Source organism: Chiloscyllium plagiosum, unplaced genomic scaffold (assembly GCF_037043375.1).
Source record: "Chiloscyllium plagiosum isolate Xiang-an unplaced genomic scaffold, Cpla_swu_hap1 HiC_scaffold_4, whole genome shotgun sequence".
NCBI lineage: Eukaryota > Metazoa > Chordata > Chondrichthyes > Orectolobiformes > Hemiscylliidae > Chiloscyllium > Chiloscyllium plagiosum.
Window position 1 is genome coordinate 7,347,192 of NW_028270142.1, and position 17,158 is coordinate 7,364,349.

Below are 17,158 nucleotides of genomic sequence, written 5' to 3' on the forward strand. Positions count from 1 at the left end.
GCATTCCCACCCACACCATGCCCCACAGAGAGAGTGTCCCGCTCCCGCATTCCCACCCCCACCATGCTCCACAGAGAGAGTGTCCCGCTCCGGTATTCCTTCTCACACCATACCCCACAGAGAGAGTGTCCCGCTCCCGCATTCCCACCCACACCATGCTCCACAGAGAGAGTGTCCCGCTCCCGCATTCCCACCCCCACCATACCCCACAGAGAGAGTGTCCCGCTCCGGTATTTCTACCCACACCATACCCCACAGAGAGAGTGCCCTCCCCCGGCATTCCCACCCACACCATACCCCACAGAGAGAGTGTCCCACTCCGGTATTCCTACCCCCACCATGCTCCACAGAGAGAGTGTCCCACTCCGGTATTCCTACCCACACCATGCTCCACAGAGAGAGTGTCCCACTCCGGCATTCCCACCCCCACCATACCCCACAGAGAGAGTGTCCCACTCCGGTATTCCTACCCACACCATGCTCCACAGAGAGAGTGTCCCGCTCCGGCATTCCCACCCACACCATGCTCCACAGAAAGACTGCCCTCCCCCGGCATTCCCACCCCCACCATACCCCACAGAGAGAGTGTCCCGCTCCGCTATTCCTACCCACACCATGCTCCACAGAGAGAGTGTCCCGCTCCCGCATTCCTACCCACACCATACCCCACAGAGAGAGTGTCCCACTCCGGTATTCCTACCCACACCATACTGCACAGAGAGAGTGTCCCACTCCAGCATTCCCACTCACACTATGCTCCACAGAGAGAGTGCCCTCCCCTGGCATTCCCACCCAAACCATAGCCCACAGGGAGAGTGTCCCACTCTGGTATTCCTACCCACACCAGGCCCCACAGAGGGAGTGTCCCGGTCTAACCACCGCACTCTGGGGTAGTGAATTCCACAGGAATGAAATGTGTTAAGCAAACTATAAAAGGAAGAATTTGCACTCCTTTGGTGCCTTTCATCACCTCTCTAAGACCCAAAGCTTTTCCAGACAATTCAAAATGTAATCACTATTTAATACAGTGAAACACAACATGAATTTGTGCAATGTCCCATAAACAAAACGAAAGAAATAAATAACTAGGAAAGATGTTTTAGTGGTAACGAATAAGGGATGACTGTTGGTTAGGATACCAAACCGATTGTAGAATCTTTTAGATCCACTTGGGGTCTCAGTGTCTAAAAGATTGTCCGTCTGACGGTGAAGAATTATGAAAAGTCAATCAAGTCCCAAAGTCCCAGAGGTGAACCTTGAAATCATGACATTCTGACTCAGATGCTCAAAAATACATCAACCTCATGTACATTTTTTGTAAGATGCTTCAATATTTTTCTCAACTCTTCCTTTTATGTAAAGGTTTGCAATATGCACTTGCCTCAATAAAGTGTATTGAGTGACTTGTATATTATATTCCTTATCTAAACTGTCTCCGTCAATTAACTTTATTTTCACATTCAGAAAACCTACAGTTAAATCAATACTTTCTACATTGTATTGTTAATAGCTCATGAACAGTTCCATGGAGAGAAGTCTGGGAACAGATCACTTTCTTGGTTGATAGTATTAAATATGTCACCATTAAGTAAAGGAAAACTAAGGAAATTTACAGGAAAACAACAATATTGAAATCAATATCTAGACTTTCTTGGGTGTGAATTAACACAGATCTTTGTTTTTTTTGTAATACTAAACATATTTTAAGACGATAAACTCATCCATTAATTTGTACACCAAGCTGTTGATTAAATAACTTTTAAGAAGCTATGCCAAAACCCACAGCATGATGTGAGGCAGATTGACAGGCAGCAGCTGAATCTTTCCATTAAGGTAACGGACTGGCTGAACAATAGGTCACTCAAATGCATCACTTTACGGTACATATAACTGCTTTTCACTTGTCCATAAGTAACCATATGTGATCTTCTCATTCAAAAAAGCCACAATTTAAATACTGAATCTGAACAGAGTAACATTTGGCCTCTTTGTTTGAACTTGCCAAATTTAAACGTATGACCAAAATAAACTCGCTGACATGGGAAGTGCTGGGGTTTTGTAAGATCCTCCTCATTGTCTGATTGCACCAGTTTTCCAACCATGGTTTGTTATTCATTTACATCATTTAAATTCACTTAGTCTTTCTTTTACATTGAATTAGAAGTTAATGGTCACTTTATTTCCTAGGGAGAGAGAGGATTCTGACCCATTGACAATTGGGAACATTTCTATTCTTAAAATCATAAATACGGCATTTATGTGAACAAAGTGAGTTAAATGTTTTATTAAACTGTAATCATGTGACATTAGAACTGATCTAAAATATAATTTAATTAAGTTTGATTCACTATTAAGCAATAGATTAATAATTATTAAACTGCAATTCTTTTACCTTATATTGTACCCTTTGAATGAAAATTCTTACAGCCAGTTTGATATTCCTGTCTGTTACATTACATATTTTACAATAATTCATGTCTCATGAGTCATTCATTTACAGGGAGATTACTAATTTATTGGAGGGAAGTACGTAATTCTTTTAAGTATGGAATACTTTTGTCAAGTTTTAAATAACTTTTTTTCTGCGTAATAGATATTTACAATATCAAATAATATGTGGCTTAGACATAAGAGAAAAGTAATCATTACAGTGTAATCCCAATTAATGTTTAAGGTTAGGCAATGCTTGGTAGATAAATTTCGAAATAGGTTCTACCCTACAGTTGTTCGAATACTGAATGGACTCAAACTCTTAACATTCGCCTGTACCTGTGTTTTTGTTTTTGCCATTGTTTACCTATTATTTACTACCTATGCTACTTAACTCTGTGATCTGCCTGTATTGCTCGCAAGACAAAGCTTTTCACTGTGCCTCGGTACATGTGACAATAAATTCAATTCAATACATCACAAAGACAGAGAATAAAGCAGTACTTCTGTCTCTTTTTCATATTTTGACAGAGGGCACAATATCCAAAACCAAATCACCTATTTCAGGGTTAAGCATAACATTGTTGAAATGTTTTGCCAATATTTCAGTGACACCCACCTCCTTGATAGTGCCATGTAAGTTCAACTCTAACTTATTTGCCAATTCCAACAGTCTAATGTTAGTTACTTCCTGTAAACCCAAGAAGGATACCTGTTCCAATTGCAGGATGGTTTCCTACTTATATTGGTGTCAGGATTCACATATATTTGGAAAGGCAAGGACTGATTAGGGATAGTTAACATGGCTTTGTGCATGCAAAATTGTGTCTCACTCACTTGTTTGAGTATTTTTGATGTGGAGGTGCTGGTGTTGGATTGGGGTGGACACTATAACCTGGTGTTGTGTGATTTTTTACAGAGTTTTTTGAAGAAGTTATAGTCATAGAGATGTACAGCATGGAAACAGACTCTTCGGTCCAATCCGTCCCTGCCGCCCAGACACTCCAACCCAATCTAGTGCCACCTGCCAGCACCTGGCTCATATTCCTCCAAACCCTTCCTATTCATATACCCATCCAAATGCCTTTTAAATGTTGCAAATATACCAGCGTCCACCACTTCCTGTGGCAGCTCATTCCATACACAAGAAGTGATAAAGAATATTGATGAAGTAGAGCAGGAGACGTTGTCTATGTGGACTTACAGTAAGGCATTCAACAAGGTTCCACATGGTAGACTGGTTAGCAATGTTAGATCACATGGAATCCCAGGAGACCTAGCCATTTTGATACAAAATTGGCTTGAAAATAGGTGACAGAGGGAATGGAGGGTTGTTTTTCAGACTGGAGGCCTGTCACCAGCTGTGTACCGCAAGGATCAGTGCTGGGTGCACTGCTTTCTGCCATGTCTATCAATGATTTGGATGCAAATAAAGGTGGTATTAGTAAGTTTGCAGATGACACCAAAATAGGTGATATAGTGAACAATAAAGGCGATTATCTCAAAGTACAACAAGACCATGATCAGATGGGCCGTGGAGTGGCAGATGGAATTTAATTTGAATAAATGTGAAGTATTGCATTTTGATAAGGTAAATGAGGACAGGACTTATACACATAATTTCAGGGTCCTGAGTGTGTTGCCAAAGAAAGAGATCTTGGGACACAGGTTCATAGTTCTTTTGAAAGTGGAGTCACAGGTAGACAGGGTCACAGGTAGACAGGGTAGTGAAGGAGATATTTGGTACACATGCCTTTATTGTTTAGCGCTTGGAGTATACGAGTTGGGATGTCATGTTGCAGCTGTACAGGAAATTGGTGAGACCACATTTGGAATATCACATTTAATTCTGATCTCCCTGCTATACAAAAGAGCTCAGAAAAGATTTACAAGGATGCTGCTGGGGTTTGAGCTATGGGGAGAGTCTGATTAGGCTGGGCTTATTTTCCCTGGAGCATCTGAGGCTGAGGGGTGGCCTTATAGAGGTTTATAAAATCATGAGGAGCATGGATAGGATAAATAGCCAATGTCTTTTTCACAGGGTAGGAGAGTCCAAAACATAGGTTTGAGGTGAGAGGAGAAAGATTTAAAACAGACCTAAGGGACAACTTTGTCTACAGAGGGTGGTGTGTGTATGGAATGAGCTGCTAGAGGAAGTAGCAGCATCTGGTACAGTTACAACATTTAAAAAGTGCCTGGTGGGTAAATGAATAGGAAGGGTTTAGAGGGATAGAGACCAAATGTTGGCAAATGGAACTAGATTCATTTAGGATATCTGGTAGCCATGGACAAGTTGGACCAAAGGGTCTGTTTCCATGCTGTACAACTCTAACTCTAATTAACCTAGAGTGATGAACTAAAAACAAATGAATAACCAAGAGAAACCAGTTCCTTCTTCCTCATCTGGGAGTTTAACAATTTCCCATCTAACAAATTGGGATCCTTGCCAAAAACTGGTCATAACAATTACACTTACGTAGTGTCAAATTTGAACCATTATGTCATACACCTATAGAAATTTTTTTTAATAAAGTATTATTTTGGAAGAAACCCGAAGTCATTAAAACTAGTTATGCCTTCACTATACATGTCAAAATAAAGAAATTCAAGTGAGATCAGGAAATAAATCTGGAAATTTCTGGTCTGTGGTTAATTTCAGACAGAAGTGATGGCTCAAGCTGTAAGTTTTAAAATGATTTAACATTAGCTCCAGTTTTGTAATCTATTTAGAGTCATAGAGATGTACAGCATGGAAACAGACCCTTCAGTCCAACCTGTCCACACCGACCAGATATCCCAACCCAATCTAGTTCCACCTGCCAGCACCCGGCCCATATCCCTCCAAACCCTTCCTATTCATATACCCATCCAAATGCCTCTTAAATGTTGCAATTGTACCAGCCTCCACCACACCCTCTGGCAGCTCATTCCATACACATACCACCATCTGCGTGAAAAAGTTGCCCTGTAGGTCTCTTTTAGATTTTCTTGCACTTTTTTGATTGACCACAGCTGGAAACAGTAATGTGGTGAGGATGGCAATGGACAAGTTATTCAGACACCCAGGCCAAAGTTCTGGGGATATAGGTTTGAATTCCATCAAAATAAATGGTGAAATTTGAATTCAAACACAATCGAGGATAAAATTGAGATGTAACCACTGCAGATTATTGTAAAAAAAAATGCACTGGATTCACTAATACATTTCCTTTAGGGAAAGAACGCTGCCATCCGTACCTAGTCTGCCCTACAGGTGGCACCAGACTCTCATAACATGGCTGACAGGTAATGGTCTTCTGGGCAATGAGGGATAGGCAAACATTGCTGGCCTATTACACATCCTGGCATTAAACTGAAAACACCATGCTCAATTTGACTTTTTACATGGCCGATTGTTCGGCTGTCACTTAATTTTTTAAATTTATACACAGGACGCAGGCATCACTGGCCAGGCCACCATTTATTGCCCATTCCTAATTGGCCAGAGGCCAGTTAAAAATCAACCACATTGCTGAGAGTCTGGAGTTAAATATAGGCCACACTGGATAAGGATGGCAGCTCCCCTCCCTTTATTGGCATTAGGGAACCAGACGGGTACCTCACTGTCAAGTCCAGTAAAATGAAATTTCCCTTTAAATGGTAAAAATCCAGTCGAATAATTGCAGTAGATATGGAACCTGTTTGATTCTCAGAGGGGGAAGCCCTCATGTGATTAGTGAATCAGCACTGGGTCCGTGATCTCATCACTAACAGTTTAATTACATTCCTTTTGTGCTGATTGCAGCTATTTTTCAGTTCATTTTTCTTGAAATAAAGCTTTAAATCAGAAACACAACTACATGATAGCACAGAGCAATTTAATTTGACAACATAAATATGTTCTACATGGACAGTTGGTGCTCCACTTTTTGATCCTGGCAAGGAAAGAACAAGCACCAGTACAATAAAATACATGTGACAGATCACTGCAGAAGCTTAACCCAGATGGCAGTATAATGGCATAACTAAACAACCATTCAGTATTTATGCAGCATTGTGAATAATGCAAGACTGATAATCAAAATTGTATTACGTAAATCTGTAGAGACTACACAAATCAGAGCAACTGCAGGATTTATACAACTGCTACATGTATGACATTCAACACTTCAACCCTGCAGAAACAAAACCAGCTAAAGAAAACAAAAATTAAAAAAAAACAAAAAAAAACCTTCAAAAAGTGTCCAATTAAAATGTGCTTAGCCAACACAGCATGCAAGATAGAACCTTCACACATAAAATAGCTGTTAAATGTTACAGAATCACTGTTTCCATCATACAAACTATGTACATTCTATACACAGTGCATCAGATGCTCCCTTGTCCATCTCTCATTAGCAGCAAGCATACCCTGCTATTACACATAGCAGTATGACTCAGGAGAGGAAAGTGTCTAAATATTTTATAGCTATTTAAGAACTATGTACTTTTTTTTACATGTCAGTGCTACATTTCCATGCACACATTTTTACTCTGCAGATCCACATAACTAAAACCTTTCTACAAAGAAAAACATACACACATTTCTTTAAAGTAAAAGTGCAAATATCTTCAGATTAGGCAAGTTGAAGCCAATGTTTTACATCCGCATGAAATCAAAAGTTCTTAGATTTGGGAAATCATTTATTTAACATTCAGTAGGTCTAATACAATTTATTTCTCTCTTCAGATATTTTTAAGATTAGGTGGTTTAGCTTTATGCTTATCTTTTTAAAAAGTATACAAACTGATTTTTAAAAAAATGATACTGAGCTTGAATGGCAGGTGTTTTTGCCCTCCAATTTGCTGCAATATGGTTAGACTATGAATTGAGTTTAGAAAATATAAGCTTTATGGAGATGACTGGTCATTATAGCTGCATGACTACAATAAGGGGAGGCAATATGAACATATAACTTAAAATTAATAGAAAAGGGCAATTTAACTAGCTTTGTAAAAGCATGCAAAAGATAATTAAAATGAATTGATCTGATATTGAATTCAGCAGACAATCTTTTATCGCTGAAGTTGTAGCACAGTATAGACTGGAAACTAGTTAATGTGTCGTTCAGTATAATTCATAAATTCACTTTTAGCACATGGATTTCATGGCTCCCAAGAGAGGCAAATATTTATTCAAAACTTCCTTTTGTTAGTTGAAAATAAAGCTCTTATTAACATGGTTCAGCTATAATGCAATTTGATTTTTTGGACTCCAATATTCACAATATAACTGACCACCCAATATTGAATTTTACTACTGCTTTAAAGTTGCTAAAAAGCTTCCCTCTCACCACAATTTATAAACATATGATGCATTGAGAATTAGATCATTATGCCATGAAAATATTAATCAGACGTGATGTTATGAAAAGAAAAATAACTAACAATTTTTCATAAATTGTAGATTGCAATTGTAGTTAATGCTTCTTGTATTAAATAGAACATCTTTGCTTAAAGTACATTTATGGAAGCATATATATATTTTATGAAAACTGGTTAAACATATGAATTGCAATATTAAGGTGCAACTGACTAATAATGGAATTGCATGCAATATCTTGCTAAAAAAAAACATGAACAGCAGACCAGATCAAGAACAAAACATTTCATGTCCTTTGGTTGTTTAGTCAATTCTCAATTTAACAAGCTAGCATTTGTGCACATCCATTATTGATGAAACATATAAGTGCAGAATATAAATGATATTGCAATTGTGGCTAGGTTTGGAAGTGGAATGGTATTATTTATATTTACAGAGGCAGGATATGCTACTGTAAAATGCTTAAGATGCAAGTTGTGCACAGTTGGCATTCTGCTTCAGCCACCTCTCCTGGAAGCTATGATGAGGAGTGGGGTAGCAATGCAAGAGTAGTTTTAAACAGGAGCATTAATCAGCAGTTACCTTATGCAAAGAAAGATGAGGAAAGTTTTCTTTCCTCTGCCCATGTCTTGGATCCAAGTACTCAATGGAATAAGGAGACAACTGAAAGTGAATACCAGCTCCTACCCCTCAATAAACCAGTCCACTTTAAATGGTTATACCTCAAGATATTTGCATTTCTTTTAAGTATCTAAATATGAAGAAAATTCATCTAATAAGTGTGCATTTTTTGGAATTTGTGACGAATAGAAATCTTTTCTTATAAACAGGAATCAACATTGTCTCCCAGGTGCTCGATCCATACACATAAATACTATTAAGCTGAAAATAATTTAAGAAAATGTACACTTTCCTCCCAATTAATAACTTTTCCCTGCTTCTACATACAATACATTCAAGACGCTACCTCACGTTTCAGAAACTTATGTTAAATACTGGTATTTCACTAAAGTGAAATAAAAAAGAATTCTTCATCCTGTCTACATACATTATAAAAACACTTGGTCTTATGCTTCACTTACATTTATTTGATCATATATTAACATATGCTCAAAATAAAGCATACCATACAACAGGAAATTATCTTAGTTTCGTCAATTGCCAAATATCTGATATCAGTTGGTTTAATTTTTAATGCTTGATTCCAAGCAACAAATCCTAATTGGTCAATATATTTGGTTAAGAATTTGGATCAGTTGCAAAAATATAACTACATGACAATTACCCATTATATGGCATTATATCCATCAATAGCATTTAGTCTGTTCTTTTTACAGCATATTCAAGACAAAAGAGTGCAACTCAAGACAGTACTCATCTCCACCTTTCCATCCATTGTGTTTCATTTGGCTTTAAATATAAGCACACATTACATTTAGCAAAAGCAGCTTCATTTTAGTTTTGGTTAGCTTTTTTTTAAGAAAAAATGTCAGAATTTTTAACCAACTTAAGCCTCTTGACAGAAATCATGCCTTAGGTGGGTTAGGAGTTAGGTTTACGATTAAACACTTCCGCTCCAAATAATCTGGATCATTTTTAGTGTAAATTGATAGGGCTCCTTCAGCAGTGAGCAGTTATAGGATCAGGCTCCTGCTTGTGTTGCTGCCATTAAATGCATTCAGGTATCTCCGAGCCTGTTCAGTCATTATCAGCTGATCTTCCGTCTTCCCACAAGCTACAGCTTCCCATTCACTGCTCATCTGTGTATCATACAAAATAAAATGCATCATAAATAAGAAAAATATCCTCAAAGTTCCTCCAAAGTAATACTAGAGACTTGTGGTAATTACAAAGAAAGCAGAGTAGTCATCAATTAACTTGCTTATTAATTTTCTTCCAATACTACCTTATAGCTTTTGAAAAACTTGATTCAAATGTCTCCAGAACATTCCACCCTCATAAAACTTGTCAAGGCACAGATTCCATTCTTGAGGGATAGATGATCGTCATTTAGTTACAAATGTTTGCTCATGTTGAGAGGAACCAGTACCTTCCTTAAGTGGATCCCACAAGCTTTGAATTTGGGAATGGACGGAGTCCTGATATCTATATATGTGTACAGATTGCGTTAACAAGATTTTAACCACAAAGTTTGAACTAATAGCAGAGAAATTTAAATTTTTACCATGAATGTTTGAAGATTTGTATTCAAAAAAGAAGAACGGCTTACATTCATACAACATTTTTCAAAAGCACTGGATGTTTTGAAGTGCTTTAAAGCCACCGAAACATTTCTAAACTTTGGTGGCTGTTGTAAGGAGAAGATGATGCAATGATAATGTCACTCTGGTAATCTAGAGCCACAGGCAATACTCTCAGGACATCAGTGGATGAGAGTTTTATTTTTATAATCATTCACTCAATCGGAGCCAGACCACAAAAAAACCTCAAAATTCTAATAAACCCTGAACAAATCTCTAAAGCTCATTTGCTGTTTTGTACACCAGCTTATATCAACCTATACACCTACCACTCTGATAACTTTTGAGACTAGATGATTCCATTGTTCTTTTTGCTGACCTCCCAGTCACCTTAAAGACCTATTAGTTGAAACCTCAGCAGCTTGTGTTCTAGTGCTTAAGCAACCCTTATTTGCTCATCACCCAATCATCAATGGCCAATGATGGTTTTCTTTTCCCATTATTAAGTTTCTCTTTTTTAAATAAAAGTTTCTATCACCCCCAACTATCTTTAATTTATGTACACTACCAATGATGGCCAAATAGTCTACAAATGGTCTAACTAATTCAATCTCAAATATTTTGAAGTTGTCACAACTGGATCCAGAGTAACTTTACTGCAAGATAACCATTCCACAGAGGTGAATTTGTGTGACATTCTTGCTCAGAGGCCATGCTAATTTACTCTATTGTTCCAAGTGAAACATTCTGTCACATGACTTTAATTAGTGTCCCAAATGGTATCAGTAACTTTTTAGCTACCGTATACACTCATGTAAAAGTCAAATTTTTAAAAATATTTTTAAAGGTTCAATTTATATGATTGACTAATAAACGGCCACTAGCTTGAAGGAGCTGAAATTCATGCTGCAGTTCAAAATATCGTATTATCAGCAGAAGTCAATTTGGTCGCCCAACTAATCCCAGGTAAAGAAGATAAACACAATGGTAAAGATAAAGGTAATTACTACATAAAAGGAAGAAAAACATGAATGAATTACTGGTGGTAAAATTTTATTTATACATAACAGTACAAAAATTTAACATGACAAAGACTAATTGAAATCCTTGTTCAACATCATTATGGCCTGGTATAACGGCATACTTAAAATGAAACATTTATTAAATTCTGAATGTGTAAACATCTTGAACTTTCCTGCCAAATTCTTCCATTTCCCTCCCATTTACTTTCATATGAAATGAACCTTAGTAGTATTAACAAATTTGTCAAAGAATTAAAGATATATGTAGCTAATACACCTTACTTTTATTCAGATATAATGGCACAATTAAAATGATTAACTTTTTAATAATATTAACTTTTCGATGTATAGTGAACAAAGTGCAATAAGTGCCGATAGACTTAGTACTGACAGACTTAGTACAGTCTGAATGAATGAATCAAAACGTGCTGTCGTAAAGTGGGCTAAGTAGAGTTATAACTGAATGAATAGAGACATAATATAGTAAATAAAGAGTGATGAGTAGAGTTACTGGTATGAATGAATGAATGCAAACGGGAACGTACAGTTTCCTTTGTAAGAGGTTGGCTTTTACACGAGTATATATGGTATTGGCTTGTTTAATATACATTAGAAAATGACATTTGTCACAAGTATTCAGAGCTCAGGGTCCTTTTTAATTGGGTTGCATGTGTCCACTGCTGTCCGACATTGATTGGTCCATCATTATAATAGCATAAGTCAGCTAGGCAAAAGTGAGGACTGCAGATGCTGGAGATTAGAGTCAAGGTTAGAGTAGTGCTGGAAACGCACAGCAGGTCAGGCAGCATCCGAGGATCAGGAAAATCGATGTTCTGGGCAGGAACCTTTCATCAGGAGCCGCAGGAAAATCCATGTTTTGAGCAGGAGCCCTACATCCTGATGAACGGCTTTTGCCCGAAATGTCGATTTTCCTGCTCCTCGGACGCTGCCTGACCTGCTGTGCATTTCCAGCACCACTCTAACCTTGCTCCAGAGTACACACCTGCTGTTGCTAAGCATGTAGGCTCAAATATTGTACCGTTAAGATCCAAATAATTTTATTCTTCCCTCTCCAATACCAATAAAAGACTAAACAAAAGCATCGTGTCCCAATTCCTTTAATAAATTATTAAAATTTGAGATTCATTTACACTTTGTACCTCCTCATTTTCAATTTGTTTGTTTCAAGCTATTCAGGTAATTAATGATGATATTATTCTCCTACTGACCTCCCATGGTAAATAAACAGTTATGGCTGATTCCCCTCACCGGCCCATAAGGACAAACCCTCATTTTAACGGAGTCCCCTATTTCTGCACATGTCAATAAGTGGAAACATCATTTCCATGTTCAGTTTGTCAAGACCATTCAGGGTCTTATCAACTTCAAACAAATTTCCTTTCACAATTGAGCTCTAGGAAAATAAGCCCTGCCTGTCCAATCTTTCCTCATAAGAGAACCTGCTCATTCTTGGTGTCAATCGAGTAAGCTTCCTCTGAACCGCTTCCAATGCATTTCCATCCTTCCTCAAAAGAAACCAACACTGATCTCCCCAATACCCTGCATAACAGAAGTGTAACATTCTTAATGTTGAGTTCCTCACATAATAAAGGCTAACATCCAATTAGCTTTCTTGATTATCCACTGTACTGCATGCTAACCTTTTGTGACTTCCGTATGAGAACACTTAGATCTTTCTGTACCTCAGATTAAGAACATAATAAATATGAACAGGTGTAAGCCATTCAGCCCTTCAAACCTGCCCCAGCATTCGACAAGATTTTGCCCCAGGCCTCAAATCCTCTTTCATGCCAGCTCAGTGGTCAACTTTAAAATCTCTCTCACTCCTCTAAATTCTTCCAGTGATCTAGCCTCCACGGATCCATGGTAAAGAATTCCAGACATTCATTACTCTCAAGCTAAGAGATTCCTTTGCATCTCAGTTTTTAATAAGTGTCCCCTTATTTTATAACTAACTTTGCCATTTGAGAGCCCCCATTAGCGGAAAGATCACTGTCATTCTTCTAAACTCTAATCAATAAAGGCCTAATCTGTTTCACTAATCACATGAAGTCAATCACTACATTCAAGAATCAGCCTATTGAACCGCTTTTGAATGCCTCCAATGCTGATATAGTCTTTCTTAAATACAGAGACCAAATCTGTACACAGTACCCCTGACATGACCTCAAAGCTTACATAATCATATCAAGACTTCCCTTTTCTCCTTGAACTGCCTCCAATGCTGTTATATATAAAGCAGAAGATACCTAGCAAAATAACCCAGGTCAAATGTGGTATCAGGGTATGCAGCCTGCCTCCAGCACAGGGCTTCCACATCACTGTCATCTAAAGCACAGCACTCACAAACACCCCCAAATAAAAACACAAGACAGACACTGAAGGGCCATCACAGGTGTTGTGTAATCCATCTGTCAAAGGTAAGATACAGCTGCAGTCTCTTACTCTCCAGCATAATCCTCTGATTCTCATTCTTATCCAGCCAAGTGCCCTTTGGACCACCCTGCCAATAATCCCGTTCATCGATGTAGCCCTTGCAACTATTAAACCACACCTGCTGTGTAAAATACCAAGAAATTAGCAATGTAATTGTCGCAAGGCTTTGAGAATTGGCCCAGTATGGAAGACAAGCAAACTTCTCACTTTCAGGTTTGCTTGCCATTGTCATATTGGGATAAAGCATAATATTGTTAATGTTCGACTCAACATCATTTCCCAATTTATTTTAGATTGTGAGGACAGTCCCTCTCTTCTTAAATACCAAATGCCGCCTGCTATAGGCATGTTGGATCCAAGTAGCTAGAATGAAAACTATGTGGAATTAAACTGTAGTTTTACAGAAAGATTAAAAACGATAAATGCTATTTCTGATTCATAAAATCTATAGAGTGTGGAAACAGGCCATTCGGCCCAACGAGTCCACACCAACTCTCCGAAGAGATCTCATTCAGACCCACCCCCCCCAACCTATCCCTGTAAACCTGCATTTCCCATGACTAATGCACCTAATCTACACATCCCTGAACACTATGGGTAATTTAGCATGGCCAATCCGTACAATTTATACATGTCTGGACTGTGGAAGAAAACCAGAGCACTCAGCAGAAACTCACGCAGACATGGGGAGAATGTGCAAACTCCAGACAGTTTCCCAAGGATGGAATCTAACCCAGGTCCCTGGTGCTGTGAGGCTGCAGTGCCAACCACTGAGCCACTGTGCCGCTTCCCCATCACCTGCCTCTGCCTTTCAAGTTAGTGAGCAAGCAACCATGGATGTAAAAAATTGAAAGTTACACTCATGAATCAATTCATCAACAAGCAGGTGACATGGCAGGAACAGAAGGTGTTGTCAAAAATGAAAATTTAAGCCAAGAGTTAAATCAGATTATCTCATTTGTTCTGTTTGATTATTGCTGTGAAAAGTGAATAATGTTAAATTAATAATTTTTATTTATCATACAATGGAAACTTTCAAAAAGACCAATGCCACAGCTTACCTGAATTGGAGTTTCAAATCGTACAGCTTTTGAAGTATTTCGTTGCTTTATCTCGGAAAAGACAACATTTCTGCTCCATGTACTTGTGGCGATGTCTGATTTTTCAGGCAAAAATGTCCTCAGTAATGAGCTGGTCAACAGGCTTTCAGACTGTAACACAGAGGCAATTTATTTCCCGGATTTATATTTTCTCCTTTTATTCTTACATTCTCTTTCTTAACAAAAAGGGCATGTAAGCAAGCAACTTGTATCCTCACACAATGGCTGAAGTCAACTACCAGCAGGCATACAAGGCCAATCTAGACAGGCCAACCAAATTTTTTTTACCGTCCCTTTGAAAAGCAAGTGACCTCAAACTGCAAGACTTAAAATATGCATATTTTGACTAGAACAATACTTACTTTGATAATTTTATCCTTTACCACTTTAAAAAAAAAAATCATTCTCTCCTGAAGGTGTTGGCTCTTGCTAGATGCCAAAAGGCCACACATACAAACATGAGTCACTTGACATGAGTCAAGCAAGTGTCATTAATAAACTACGAAAAGCAACCTTACCCGACTTTCCCTCTCACTATATGTAGGAACAAGGTCTAGTCAGACGATGTATGCCAAATTTCTTTCAAAGAAAAGTATAGCCTGCTTAATATGCACAAAACATTCTGCAATTTATGTATACCATCATTATCTTGCTGTTTTCCTTTGGCTCTTTCCTTTAAATTTTGCAAATAAATTTGGTAATTAATTTAATCAAACCCATGTTTCATGCATTTTTAATTTCTCCAATCAGGTTTTTGTACTTGCTACATCACTAAATCTACCTTTCTTAAAAAGGTCACAAATACCTTCATTGGTGTTCATACCTCCTCAAATTCACTGCCTCAAAAATACTATCCTTTTCCAATGCTTCGACTTTGTTGTCCAGTTCAGTGGAATGTCCTACCTCACACATCTACAGCACCTTCCAGATGGTGTCCTATTGCTATTGGAATTTCTCCAACCCCACTGCATCTGGAACAGCAGTGGGAGTCGCTGTGGAGCATCAATATGCTGACAACTTTGTGGGATAGCACAGGCTGTGAAGCTATCACACCACTGATAAAGAGTACACAGGCAAAGGAAACGTATGATCACCAGAGTAAAAACTCTTGGCTGCATCTGTAGGCATTGTTTTTACCAAGATAGTACAGAAATCACTGGGCCCATTGCCCTCTCAGTAACACTCGATACTCCTGGGACAATTTCAATGGATTGGAGGATGGCAAATGTAGCCCTACTATTTAAGAAAAAAGCAGCATTGAGAAGGAAAGGAATTACAGATTAATTCGCTAAAATCAGTAGAAAGCAAAAGGCAGGAATCTATTCCAAAAGAATGAGATAATGGGGCACAACGGGATTAGACATGGATCTATGAAAAGGAAGTCATGCTTCATAAGCCTACTAGAGTTTTTTTTTTTAATAGTATCACTAGTAGAATAGTGAAGGCAGAACCAGTGGATATGGTGTATTTGGATTTTAAGAAAACCTTCGATAAAGTCCCAATAAGAGTTGGTATGCAAATTAAAGCACATGGGGTTACGGGTGATATCCAAGCATGGATTCAGAGCTGATTAGCAGGTAAGGAGAACAAAGGAGTAGGAATAACTAGGTCTCTTTGGAGTGAAAGGTGCTGGCTAGTGGGGAATGACAAAGGTCTGAGCTTGGGTCCCAGCTATTTACAATATATACCAACAATTTGAATGAGGAAATCAAATGTAATATTTCCATGTTTGCGGACGACACAAACTAGGCAGGACTATGAGCACTGAGGAGAATATAAAAAGGCTCCTAGGCAATTTAGACAAGTTGAATGGTGGGCAAATATATGGCTGTCACAGTATAACATGGATAAGTGTGAAGTTACTAACATTGGTTTGTAAACCAAAACAGCATAGTATTACTTAATTGGCAAGGGAGTGTGAAATGTTGATGTACGAAGGGACCTGGATATCCTTATACATTAGTCACTGAAAGCAAGTATGCAAGTGTAGTAAGCAAAGGGGAAGTGACTGTTAATCCAGAGACCCAGGGAATGTTCTGAGGACTTGGGTTCGAATCCCACCATAGCAGATGGTGAAATTTGAATTCAATAAAAATCTGGAATTAAGATGGCAACAGTGAATCTATTATCAATTGTTGGGAAAACCATCTAGTTCACTAATGCTCCTTTTAGGGAAATAAACTGCCATCCTTTATCTGATCTAGTCTACATATGACTCCAGAATCACAGCAATGTGATTGACTCTTAAGACCATAAGACATAGGAGCGGAAGTAAGGCCATTCGGCCCATCGAGTCCACTCCGCCATTCAATCATGGCTGATGGGCATTTCAACCCCACTTACCCGCATTCTCCCCGTAGCCCTTAATTCCTTGTGACATCAATTTATGCCTTGAAGACATTTAGCGTCCCAGCTTCCACTGCACACTGCGGCAATGAATTCCACAGGCCCACCACTCTCTGGCTGAAGAAATGTCTCCGCATTTCTGTTCTGAATTTACCCCCTCTAATTCTAAGGCTGTGTCCACGGGTCCTAGTCTCCTCGCCTAATGGAAACAATTTCCTAGCGTCCACCCTCTCCAAGCCATGTATTATCTTGTAAGTTTCT

At 38.5% G+C, this 17,158-nt stretch overlaps 1 protein-coding gene across 2 annotated transcripts in view; it reads right to left on the reverse strand.

Annotated features, from left to right (window-relative positions):
- Positions 1–6,273: 6,273 nt before the first annotated feature.
- Positions 6,274–17,158, reverse strand: part of mybl1 (MYB proto-oncogene like 1) — a 62,558-nt gene continuing 51,673 nt past the window's right edge. For both annotated transcript variants that reach the window (XM_087985943.1, XM_043689268.2), the window contains 2 exons: positions 14,513–14,662; positions 6,274–9,531 (listed from right to left, as the gene is read on the reverse strand). In XM_087985943.1, coding sequence (XP_087842069.1) covers positions 9,406–9,531; positions 14,513–14,662 — 276 coding nt within the window. In that variant the 3' untranslated portion in view covers positions 6,274–9,405. The remainder of the gene's footprint in view (positions 9,532–14,512; positions 14,663–17,158) is intronic.